The sequence below is a fragment of the Nyctibius grandis genome, chromosome 1 (genome assembly GCF_013368605.1).
Source record: "Nyctibius grandis isolate bNycGra1 chromosome 1, bNycGra1.pri, whole genome shotgun sequence".
Lineage (NCBI taxonomy): Eukaryota > Metazoa > Chordata > Aves > Nyctibiiformes > Nyctibiidae > Nyctibius > Nyctibius grandis.
The window spans coordinates 107,903,860-107,917,081 of record NC_090658.1 but is presented as its reverse complement, the minus strand read 5'-3'; the positions used below and the strand labels follow the sequence as shown (position 1 = coordinate 107,917,081).

The following is a 13,222-nucleotide window of genomic DNA, read 5'->3' as shown; positions in this document are numbered from 1 at the left end:
AATACATTAGCAACAAAAGGAGGACTAAGGAGAATCTTCATCCTTTATTGGATGCAAGGGCAAACATAGTGACAAAGGATGAGGAAAAGGCTGAGGTACTTAATGTCTTCTTTGCCTCAGTCTTTAGGAGTAAGACAATTGTTCTCTGGGTACCCAGTCCCTTGAACTGGAAGACAGGGACAGGGAGCAGAATGAAGTCCACATAATCAGAGGGGAAATGATTAGTAACCTGCTACGCCACTTAGACACACACAAGTGTATGGGGCCAGATGGGATCCACCCAAGGATACTGAGGGAGCTGGCGGAAGTGCTCACCAAGCCACTTTCCATCATTTATCAGCAGTCCTGGCTAAGTGGGGAGGTCCCAGTTGACTGGAGGTTAGAAAATGTGATGCCCATCTACAAGAAGGCCTGGAAGAAGGATCCGGGGAAGTACAGGCCTGTCAGCCTGAGGGAAATGGTTTTTTTCAGCCTGGAGGAAAGGAGGCTGAGGGGAGACCTTATTGCTCTTTACAACTACCTGAAAGGACATTGTAGTGAGCTGTGTGTCAGTCTCTTCTCCCAAGTAACAAGTGATAGGACAAGAGGAAATGGCCTCAAGTTGTGCCAGGGGAGGTTTAGATCGCATATCAGGAAAAATTTCTTCACTGAAAGTTTTGTCAAACATTGGAACACGGTTCCCAGGGAAGTGGTGGAGTCACCATCCCTGGACATATTTAAAGACATGTAGATGTGGTACTTAGGGACATGGTTTAGTGGTGGACTTGGCAGTGCTAGGTTAACAGTTGGACTTGATGATCTTAAAGGTCCTTTCCAACCAAAACAATTCTATGATTCTATGATTCTAAGACTTTGTCAAACTCTGCCTACATACTTCAGAAAATGTGAAAATACTTGGAAGAATAGAAAGCAGAGATTCAAAACTAATAAAACAGCCAGGAAAAAGAGCCTTAAGACATGAATTACCATATGTAAATTTACATAGAAAAATCTGGTTTGGAGAGCAAATCTTATTAGAATTGTGAACTGAAATGTAACAAAATCAAGCTACTGGAAGCAGAAATTAAGCAAAATTCCATCCTTAAATAATGTGCTGTTTCTAAAGAGTAGGTGGAACTGATCACTGTTGCAGGATTTGAAAGGAGCTGATTATTGTCTCTTGAAATCAGAGTCCTTAAAATAAGATTTTTTTAAGCAAATATTTTGTTCCTTTTTTCAAAGGAAATATTCTACAGTCTCTATAGGCAAATAAGTGTAGATTTGCTTAGTGGTTCTTTCTGGATTCTGAAACATAAAATGAAAAGATATATACTATCTAGATTTATTTAAAAAAAAAAAAGAATTTACATTAATATATTTCAGCTAGACAGAGAAACCTTCATTTCCTTTATGGTTCTGTAAGAAAAATATGCTAAAGGTAGGTTGATAAGATTTCTGATTTACCAGGCACAGCAGGAAGACAGAAGGGAAAGTGAATGATTTCTGCTTATTCCACAGCTGGCTCCAATCCAAAGGGAAACCAGCAGATGTATTAGAAAGAGCTATGATTCCATTTCTGTGCCACAGTATGATGTGGTGCTCTGCTCTGCAGGTTTCACAGGAGCTCATGGAAGCTGATGTAAAAGGCAATAAATTGAAGGTAAAGGGTACTTGGAGATTCCTTCAAACCTGGACAAAATATCTGTTTATGTGTGTTGGAAACAAACTAGTTATCCCCAAAGTTATCCCCTGCAAAAGACTCATTGTTTTACCAGCTAAATTATTTAAAATAATTACATGCAAACTGTAGGAGAAGTGCACTGTTTGTCAAAACTTGTTCACTTGGGTCTCCTTCCAGCATACTGCACCCTGATCCTGACAAGCTGTCAGCAGCAAAGAGTGTGCACCCAGGCACACTGTATTCTCTTTATTCTCATTTGTACTATTTTTTTTTTAATTTGACTGCAGGGATTGAATGTTCCGTTTTTTAAATCTGGCTACAGTATAATACTAATGTTCAACCCACATATGTCACAATTCACTCTTCTTCAAACCCCACTGCTAAGTCTTCAAAATAATAATGCTTTCTAAATTTAAAAGGTTACAGTTTGGTTTTTAGTTACGTTCTTAAATTACGAACACCAATCCAGACATGTAGACAATTAAAATTCAGTCTGCTAACCACAGTACATTCTAGGAAATTATGTTCATCGTTCTATGAGAAATCACTGCAGATGAGAAATAAATAATTCCCCACAAAACAATCAGACCATATCTGAGAGCTACTTACTTGTGTAAGTGAGCTGAAATCCTTGGTCAGTATCAGATTCATTGGTATTAAACTCTATCCACAAATGGTTAGAGGTGCTATTTAGGATAACTCCCATCATGTCATTTTTTGTGAAGGCTCCCAGAGAGCGTGAAGAACTGTCTTTTCCATCATACACCTTGTAGAAACAAAATAATAGTATGAAACTGAACATCAAATCTAAATATTTGAAAAACATTAGTTCCAAAGTTAGCTATGTATTGCCAATAGTTTCTCCAAAAAGCTGATATTTCCATTTTGTGTGGTACATACCACTTGGTTATGCAGTTCAGTGAAATATAAAATATTCTGTCATCCTTGAGATGTTTTATAGTCTTTTTTTCTTTTCAGTTTTGTGAGCTCATCTTAAATGAAATTAATATTTATACACAACTCTATCTTCTGAGGTTTCATAAGCTCAGATTATTTTTCATGATTATTCACAAAGGCTAACAGAAGTGGAATTTCTGAAATCACCATTGAAGTAAGGCTATAAGAGGTAAATCCCATTCTACTCTGTTCTCTCCTGTCTGGAGATATCAACAGCAGAACTGAGGTATTAAAGTCAGTCTGTCACCTTTTATTTCAGACTCTAAGCCTGCAGTATTTTTTGTTTTACTATAGGTTTCAACAAAGAAAGATAGGTGTTCAAAAAGATATGTGAAACTATTTCCAAATTAAGTGTAGAGATGTTCTTATTTACCATGTTACTTCACTGAAAACTTTTAATGGAGGACAAAATCAACAATATTAACCTCTGTGATTTTTCAAATCCTAGAATGAATAAGAATGTCCTTTCAATTACTCACCAATACATGACAAGTACTAAGACTTAGTATTGGCTAGGGGGTGTATAATTATTTTTGCTTATTGCAAAACCTTGAAAGCCATAAAGTGCCAAAATAATCTTCTGTGGGTTTATTTTTGTCTCAAGATTAATTAAAAAAAGCTAATTTAAATTTAAAAAGTCATCTGTACTTTCTCATGGAAAAAAAAAGGCAAATACGGAGTGTTTCATACTTCCAAAACATATACCATACATCATATGGATGCTTATACAAAAGCAAGTCATGAACCTGAACAGCTGGTTTCTAATACGAAGTAAAAGATAATTTACTTTGATCTCTCATGTCCTAGAGTGACTGTAGATAACTAGTGCTAAAGCTGCAAGTACAGTAAAAATCTTAAGCTCTGGATCTTCATCTCTTCATTTTCAGACCTTGTGGTACACTGAGGATTTATACCGATTCCAGCCAGAAGCAGGCAGTGACCCATTTAACATCTAAACTGCTACATTTCAGTCACATACACTTCCTATTTGAATGTCCGGTTAGATCTATAAATGAAATTTAGAAATGAATCTTATGAGCGGACAGACCACTGCGACTACATTTATGGCTGATTAGCAACAGTTAAAGCAGAGCTGTTTTCTCAGTGGAGAAAATACCAGCATACCGTCAATATAGGTGAATGTCTTGAAAGTACCTCATTCATCTCAAGTGCCGACATTAACAAAATAAAATAATAAAAACAATGTGTATAAAGGTTTTTTAAGGTAAAAGCATAAACTTAGTTTAATAAACTTATACAGATATAAATAATTACTTTCCCTAAAATAAGCCTTTGAAAAATAATATATTATGCTAGCCATTGATAGAATAATACATTCTGTTCTTATTACTAAGGCAAAGACTGTCTTATATTCAGGCCCACAGATGAGCTATCGGAAGACATAATCAATTGTATTTAAGATTCGTGGCAGCAGTAACACATAATTAATGTCTACCTCTTGGCAGAAATGTGACTTTAAGCTGTACTAACAGTATCTGAAAAAAATGCTTCCAAGCTTTTACCATTGTCCTGGGCCAGAACTACAGATTACTTTCACAGACCGATTACACTTTATTTATCAGAGCTGGAAATATATTGTACAAAATAAATAAGCATTTGTTCACCATAAGATTTATTTTTTTAATAACATTCAGATCATAGATATTAGGCAAAAAGCACAGATCTATTTTACTTGGTTTGAGAGAGATTTCTTTGAATTGAATGATCTATTTTTAATAGTCATTAACAAAAAATGCTATGTTTAAAAAAATGATTTTTATTCATCACAGAATCACAGAATCACACAGAATCACACAGAATGTTAGGGATTGGAAGGGACCTCGAAAGATCATCTAGTCCAATCCCCCTGCCGGGGCAGGATTGCCTAGACCATATCACACAGGAACGCGTCCAGGCAGGTTTGGAATGTCTCCAGAGAAGGAGACTCCACAGCCTCTCTGGGCAGCCTGTTCCAGTGTTCAGTCACCCTCACTGTAAAGAAGTTTTTCCTCAAATTTAAGTGGAACCTCCTGTGTTCCAGCTTGCACCCATTGCCCCTTGTCCTGTCAAGGGATGTCACTGAGAAGAGCCTGGCTCCATCCTCTTGACACTTGCCCTTTACATATTTATAAACATTAATGAGGTCACCCCTCAGTCTCCTCCAAGCTAAAGAGACCCAGCTCCCTCAGCCTCTCCTCATAAGGGAGATGTTCCACCCCCTTAATCATCTTCGTGGCTCTGCGCTGGACTCTCTCTAGCAGTTCCCTGTCCTTCTTGAACTGAGGGGCCCAGAACTGGACACAATATTCCAGATGCGGCCTCACCAGGGCAGAGTAGAGGGGGAGGAGAACCTCTCTCGACCTGCTGACCACACCCCTTCTAATACACCCCAGGATGCCATTGGCCTTCTTGGCCACAAGGGCACACTGCTGGCTCATGGTCATCCTGTTGTCCACTAGGACCCCCAGGTCCCTTTCCCCTATGCTGCTCTCCAACAGGTCTGTCCCCAACTTGTACTGGTACATGGGGTTGTTCTTGCCCAGATGCAGGACTCTACACTTGCCCTTGTTATATTTCATTAAATTTCTCCCCGCCCAACTCTCCAGCCTGTCCAGGTCTCTCTGAATGGCTGCGCAGCCTTCCGGTGTGTCAGCCATTCCTCCCAGTTTTGTGTCATCAGCGAACTTGCTGACAGCGCACTCTAATCCCTCATCCAAGTCATTAATGAATATATTGAATAGAACTGGTCCCAGAACCGATCCTTGAGGGACTCCGCTAGACACAGGCCTCCAACTGGACTCTGTCCCATTGACCACTACTCTCTGGCTTCTTTCCTTCAGCCAGTTCACAATCCACCTCACTACCCGATCATCCAGACCACACTTCCTCAGTTTAGCTGCGAGGATGCTGTGGGAGACCGTGTCAAACGCTTTACTGAAATCGAGATAGACCATATCCACAGCTTTACCATCATCTATCCACCAGGTAACATCCTCATAAAAGGCTATCAAGTTGGTTGAGCAAGACTTCCCCTTGGTGAAGCCATGCTGAGTGCCCCTAATGATCCCCCTGTCCTTGATGTGCCTAGAGACAGCACCAAGAACAAGTTGCTCCATCACCTTTCCTTTTTAAAGAAAACCCAAAACAGCTAATTGCTACAATTGTCCCTTAGACATGCTGTTCCAACAGTGTTCTACCTCACTGACTGTTACAGATACTCTTCCTACCTGAGGATCAGCAAGTTAAATAATAGTATCTCTCAAGATGAATACAGATACAAATGAAAACATTGTTTTAAGAAATAAAAATGATACAAGAGGGACTATGTGAAAGTAGCTGTAAAAAAAGCTGTGACAATTTTTAATTGATGACACTTGTCCAGCTGTTAACATTACAGACATAAGTAGGTACATGTCTACTCTAGTAATTGAAACAGTGTTAATGAACAAATATAAGCACTGATTCTCCATTGTCTGTACTGATAACTTGTTTGAATCACCCCTGGGAAAGAAAAAGCATTTTCCCTAACAATTCTTGGTAATGGTTTGGTAATTAGTGTGGGCCAAGGACCATTCCCAATAGGCAGCTTACGTGCAGCCATTGTGTTCTGTCATATGTAACTGTCTCCAGAGCCTGAGGACACATTTAATACACTAGTCTAGACATCACTATTAACTCATATATAGTATGCATGTTTAACTCATTTAGGAGAACCCATTTGAAATATAATTCACATGCTACAATTATTATTTTCTCTGCCATGAAGAAAAAAGAAAGGTCTATTTGGACAAATGGCTGAAAGACATGAAATTACATTCTGGTTTTCCTCTTACCTCCAACAAATTCATGGTGATTGCATTATAAAAATTTCACCATAAGTAGCCACTTTAAAGAATTATGAAATTTCAAATGGCAGTTAAAGCAGGGAGATCGGGAAGCTGAAGTGTTAGTAAGTGAGAAAAGATAAACTTTAAAATAAACAGATAATCCAGGTACTCAGTTTTGCCGTATGCCTCAAAACAGTGATTCTGTTTCTGTTTCTTTACTGGCGTTCAGATTTCTTTCCCAATAATTCAAGTTCAAACTTTGCCACAGCTATAGAAAGCTTTGCTCATGACTTATAGTCATTAACCTGCACATGTTCTCCTTGAAAGCATAAGTTTTGACCCTTCCTTATGCACACAGTCTTACTGATGTCAGAAATACTCTTGCAAATTATGTTATTCCCTACTCACCACAACCTCAATACCCAGCCTCAATATTCCCACTTGAGCCAACAGTAAACCTAGTTGAATATAAACAGCTGAAGGTGGTTTATATTTTCAAAGCAAGTAAACAGTGCCAGAGTAGAAGTCCAGTCACCACAACTTGATTGTCTACACAGTATTTATTGTCAGTACATCCTTCGCATACATTTAATGCAGACTTACTAACACCCTCACAAATGTTTCCTGAGAAAGCATTAGTTCAGGAGCGGTGTAGGCCAGGGACTGTTTCTGAGAGACAGTTTGAGTGAGTCATTTTGTTTCGTAAGACTGGAGAGTTTAATGTTATGGATGTAGTCAAACTGCAGAAGCTGGCCTTGGGGGCAGCACGCAATGATCACAGCATTGTTTGGAGCAGTAGGATAAATGTAGCCAGAGCATTTGGGGATGTCCCATTTCACCTAAACATTTGTGAGGAACTAAAAGGGAAGTGCTTGCACTACTGCTGGGATTAAAATATGCAGGCAAGAGAGGAGGACAGTGCTACGATTATTCATGAGGCGAAATGCTCTAGTAACAGTGCTAATTTATCTGCACCTGCTGTGGGAATGTAAAAACAGACATTCACCTGACGGAGAAGGAAATGCTGACTACATTTTCTTGAACTCCAGTTTCTCATTCTGACAGTAAAAACAAAATCACTTACAACTAAACTTTGCAATTTTCCCTAATTGAAGAGATCTCTATGGCATAAAAGCATCCCAAAGGGAAATGCTTTTAAAATATTGCTTTGATGGTTTGAGAGATAATTCCTGTATAGGTTCCTAACATTGCTATGCACCTTCCTATATATATTCTGAAATCTTTTCATTAAATCCTCATGGAATTCTTAGTCATCCTACCTCAAAGAATTTGTCATATTATATACTTCATAAGACATTCCTGGTGGGTTGACCTTGGCATTATCAGGATTCTCACACTTTTTCCTCACTCCTCTTTCTCACACACTACTGTGCAGCGTTTTTTGCCGTTTCCTAAATAAGCTATCCCCAAGGCGCCGCCATCTCAGCTGCTGGGCTCAGTTGTGCCCTGTGATGGGTGGGTTGGAGCTGTCTGGAACCAGCTGTGTCCGGCCTGGGGCACCCCCTGCCTCTCCTCAAAGAGGCTGCCCCACAGCCCCCACTGCCAGCACCTGGGCACCTGCACCCAATGGAATCTCATATATGTACATATTTTCTTTAAAAACAGAGTAAGATATTCAGGTGGGAAAATGTCCTATATTTCAGTTTAAGGTTTATAAATATACTTAAGCCTTAGTGCATCCCTCGTAAGCTACCTGCAAGGCTGTTTCGGGGCTTTCTTCTGTGCAAATACAAGATAGAAGTTTGGTGTTTCTCACATATTTTGCTCATATTCAGGATAGCTCATATTTAGGATATGGATAGGAAATAAAGCAAACTTCAGAAGACCACAGCCCTGCCAAATCTGTGGGAAAGGTAAGCCTTTAGAGAGTGTCTTAATTTCCTAATTGCTCAGATTATAGATCTAGTCAGAGCACACGAAAATTTATTTGTCTCACATGCTCTGATCTCCTTTGCATGCAAATCAGGAAAGAAAAGGTAAGAGGAAGAATAGAGAAGGCAGTATATATTTTCCTAAACTAGGCTATAACCAAAATATGCAACCACAGTTAAAGCACATTTCTGAACCATTTTAGGGAAATAAATAAAATAAAAAATAAAATAAAATAAAATAAAATAAATAAAATAAAATAAAATAAAATAAAATAAAATAAAATAAAATAAAATAAAATAAAATAAAAAATAAAATAAAATGTTAACTGAGAATGAACTCATTCTTCTTGCTGAAAAATTAGGTGTTGTAGAAGGTATTTCCCTTTTTCCTAACTGATATTAAAAAGGCTAATTTCTTCAAAGAAATGGAAAAATAAAGTTGAAAAATAAAATGGAGAAGGGATGTTGCAAGGTCATGTAGGGAGAAGATTAGAAGGGCCAAAGCTCAATTAGAGCTTGATTTGGCTGCTATGGTCAAAGATAACAAAAAAAGTTTCTGCTAATACATCAACAGCAAAAGGAGGGTCAAGGAGAGCCTCCACCACTTGCTGAATGAGGAGGGTAGTGTAGTGTCAGGGGATGAGGAAAAGGCAGAGGTGCTCAATGCCTTCTTTGCGTCAGTCTTTAATGTCAAGACCGGTTGTCCTCAGGAGACTTGGCCCCCAGAGCCTGAAGTTAGGGATGGGGGGCTGTGTGAACCCCCTGTAATCCAGGAGGAGATGGTTAGTGACCTGCTGTGCCAATTGGACACCCACAAGGTTATGGGCCCGGATGGGATTCACCCCAGAGTAATGAAGGAACTGGCAAATGAACTTGCCAAACCACTCTCTATTATCTACCGGCAGTCCTGGTTAACTGGAGAAGTTCCAGCTGACTGGAAATTTGGAAATTAGCAAATGTAATGCCCATCTACAAGAAGGGCCGGAAGGATGATCCAGGGAACTATAGGCCTGTCAGCCTGACCTCGGTGCAAGGCAAGGTGATGGAACAGATCATCCTGAGTGCCATTACACGGCACATGCAGGACAATCGGGGCATCGGTGCCAGCCAACATGGATTCATGAAAGGCAGGTCCTGCTTGACCAACCTGATCTCCTATGACAAAGTGACCTGCTTAGTAGATGAGGGCAGGGCTGTGGATGTAGTCTAGACTTCAGTAAGGCATTCGACACTGTTTCCCACAGCATCCTCCTAGACAAACTAGCTGCCCGGGGCTTGGATGGGTGGACTCTTCGATAGGTTAAAAACTGGCTGGATGACCGAGCCCAGAGAGTGGTGGTGAATGGGGCAAAGTCCAACTGGTGGCCGGTCACTAGTGGTGTTCCCCAGGGCTCAGTTCTGGGGCCAGTGCTGTTCAATATCTTTATAGATGATCTAGACGTAGGGATTGAGTGCACCCTCAGTAAATTTGCAGATGACACCAAGCTGTGTGGGAGTGTCGATCTGCTGGAGGGTAGGAAGGCACTACAGAGGGATCTGGACAGGTTAGATAGCTGGGGCGAGAGCAACGGCATGAGGTTCAACAAGAACAAGTGCCGGGTCTTACACTTCAGCCACAACAACCCCATGCAGCGCTACAGGCTGGGCGAAGAGTGGTTAGAAAGCGGCCCAGTGGAAAGAGACCTGGGGGTGCTGATCGACAGCCGGCTAAACATGAGCCAGCAGTGTGCCCAGGTGGCCAAGAAGGCCAATGGCATCCTGGCCTCTATTAAGAACAGTGTAGCCAGCCGGTCTAGGGAAGTGATCGTCCCTCTCTACTCGGCACTGGTGAGGCCGCACCTTGAATACTGTGTCCAGTTCTGGGCTCTGCACTTCAAGAAAGATGTTGAGGTGTTGGAGCGAGTCCAGAGGAGGGCGACCAAGCTGGTGAAGGGTCTGGAGGGTCTGACCTATGAGGAACGGCTGAGGGAGCTGGGGTTGTTTAGCCTGGAGAAGAGGAGGCTCAGAGGTGACCTTATTGCAGCCTACAACTACCTGAAGGGAGGTTGTAGTGGAGTGCTAGTCGGCCTCTTCTCCCAGGCAACTAGTGATAGGACAAGAGGACACAGCCTCAAGCTTCACCAGGGGAGGTTCAGGTTAGACTTTAGGAAGAATTTCTTCTCAGAAAGGGTCATTAGACATTGGAACGGGCTGCCCAGGGAGGTGGTGGAGTCACCATCTCTGGATGTGTTTCAGAAAAGACTGGACATGGCACTTAGTGCCATGGTCTAGTTGACAGGGTGGTGTCAGGACAATGGTTGGACTCGATGATCCCAGAGGTCTCTTCCAACCTGAATGATTCTGTGATTCTGTGATTATGTGTAATGCAATAGTGACCTCTGATAAATTTATTGAAGATAAATGTATGACCCTGTATGAAGGAGAAGACGTCACTCCACATGTGTACACACAAAATTGACAATTAGTCCTGAAGATGATGTAGCAATGAAATATGAGAGTTTGTGGAGGACTGTAGAAGGTTAGGAACAAAATAGAGGAAACTATTTTGCTTCTGTAGATAGTATTGCCTTGTAGTATCCACTTCTTGAATCTTCTGTATAGTTCTGGTCTGTGCATGTGCAGAAGGGCAGAGTGGAGCTGTGGAAAGTGCAGACAAAGCAATGATTAAGGAGCATCTGACTCAGAAGCAGAGACTCTTTGGACAGGAGAAGGCTCAGCAGGGATATAATTGAGGATTACAAAATCATGAAGGCATTAGAGAACATGAATGAAAAACTATTCGTTAAATCCTGTATTGTTAGAGCAAAGGAGTACTTAATGAAACTTGATGTTTCATTAATCAACTAAAGATGTTGATTTCAAAGAGATGAAAGATACTACTTTACACAGCACATAGTGAACTTCCAGGATTTACGGTCACAGAAGAGGTATCTAGTAGTATCAATTAATTTAAAGCACTACCAAAACTCAAAGAGATCAGATCTGTAGCAGGTGGAAGAGACAGAGAAGTATGGTCAAATTTAACCCAATAGCTGTGGATGTCGAGGGAGCATAAGGGCAATGGAGCACAGGCAGTGGTCAAGCCTGCATATTTTACCTAAATAAAAAAGCCTATCATTATTATCAGAGAAAGCATACTGAGTTAGACGGACCACTTGGTTCAACTCAGCAAGATAACTCTTATGTTTTTAAGATAACTTACACTGTTTTGGAAACAAAAATTCTTCATGCAGGCTTCCGATGCTAGGTTGCTGAAATGTTCTCTACTTTCAGCTAGCAGATATTAAATCATCACAAAGTGTCTTTTTAGTGGGAATCAGGCAGTCAGTATAATCTTATGATACATGGCAAGACTGGAAAGAACATTTCTTTCAGTCTAGAAGAATATCTCCTATAGATTAACTAAAGAAATCAGAAGCTGCATGGACAAGTTTATAAAACCTGAATGCTAGAGATACTTTAGCCGCTAATACAAACAAAGCTAGGACACAACCCCAAATATTAACACTCAGTTGTACCCTCTGTTCAACCTCTGGCACATTTTCAGTCAAGATTTTGGCCTGCTCCTTTGGACAGTCTTCCAGACAATGCCTGGTAAATTCGGGGGCTAGATTAAGGGCTGATTCCAATGGAAACATGTACAAGAACAACCTGGCATGGGAGTGGAGAGAAAATAGACTTTATTTTTATAAATGCAGGTTATGGAGAGGCTATGGGGGAAGAGAATTTAATTGTATACATGGAAGTTGTGCTGTGCCTGTTGCCTCAGAACCAGAGAACAGGCCTTGCAGTACAGACATCACCACAATATTGCCTTTGCTTCCTTTGGATTCTCAGGAGTATTGTGCTAACAGACCTACGAAAGGAGAAAGTAGATTGCTCAGAACAGCTTTCTCTCAGGCAAGTCTTTCTTGTATCTCCAGGGAATATCTCTAAGTATGCTTGACATTACTCATGAAATGTTCTGAAGGATAATTGAGTTTCTTGAATGTTTGTTTAGGGTTTTCTACAACTTTTTTTTGTGCAGGTAGTTTATTAAATTATTTATAAACTTGATACATGCAAAGCTTCTGGGAGACTTAGGTACCATATTGAAGGAGCTCAGTGGACATTTAAGTTCTTCCTTGTCTGCCGCATTTGTTCAGAGCAAAAATACTTTTGGGGATCTACACTGTCAGACCATGGAAGATGAGAGCAAAGGACAACATAGACCACATATTTTGCCCACCTACTCAATTCTCTTTGATTTAAAAGGAAAACCACAGGCCAAGGTCTTGCAGTGTTTCATATATGGTGGTCACACAAGCAGGGAGGCATTTACTATCAAGGATTTTGTATAAAGATGGAGAAAATGCTGTTATTTTGACTGTAACTTTCTAATACTATTGGAGATTCTTAAAGTTTTGCTTATTCCATGGTCTAATCCAGTCTGTACTTGCTAAAAAAGAACAAGTATAATAACAAAGATATGAATGGCTATACTCATAAAGACAATACTTAAAGGGAAATCTTTTTTTTTTCTCCTTCCCACCTTCATCATATCTCTAAATGCCTTGTACTTTGCAGGAAATGTATAACTTCAAATCGAATTGTCACACTTATTTACACGAAGAGTCTCTTAAGATGCCAAAATGGATAAAAGTATAGCCATCAAAATTTGATCATTAACAACGATATCTTTAAATTCCTTGTGGGAAGCATTCAGTGCAAATAAAAATAGTAAAATCAAGTTAGAAACATAGAGAGCAATGTCTAATATGTTAAATGGGTTGCTGTGAGATCCCTAGACAGCAAGTCGCTAACTGAATTCTGAATACTTGATGATTTGAAGTAACAATTAACTCTGAAAATTGAGAGACATAAATTTGAAAGAGTAATTTAATGTA

The 13,222-nt window shown here is 40.1% G+C and overlaps 1 protein-coding gene across 1 annotated transcript in view; it reads right to left on the bottom strand.

The window, feature by feature from the left end:
* The window catches only part of CSMD1 (CUB and Sushi multiple domains 1), a 1,320,281-nt gene that overhangs the window by 267,745 nt on the left and 1,039,314 nt on the right, over positions 1-13,222 (bottom strand). The window contains 1 exon segment of the mRNA XM_068415956.1: positions 2,270-2,426. Within this exon segment, the coding sequence (XP_068272057.1) occupies positions 2,270-2,426 (157 nt within the window).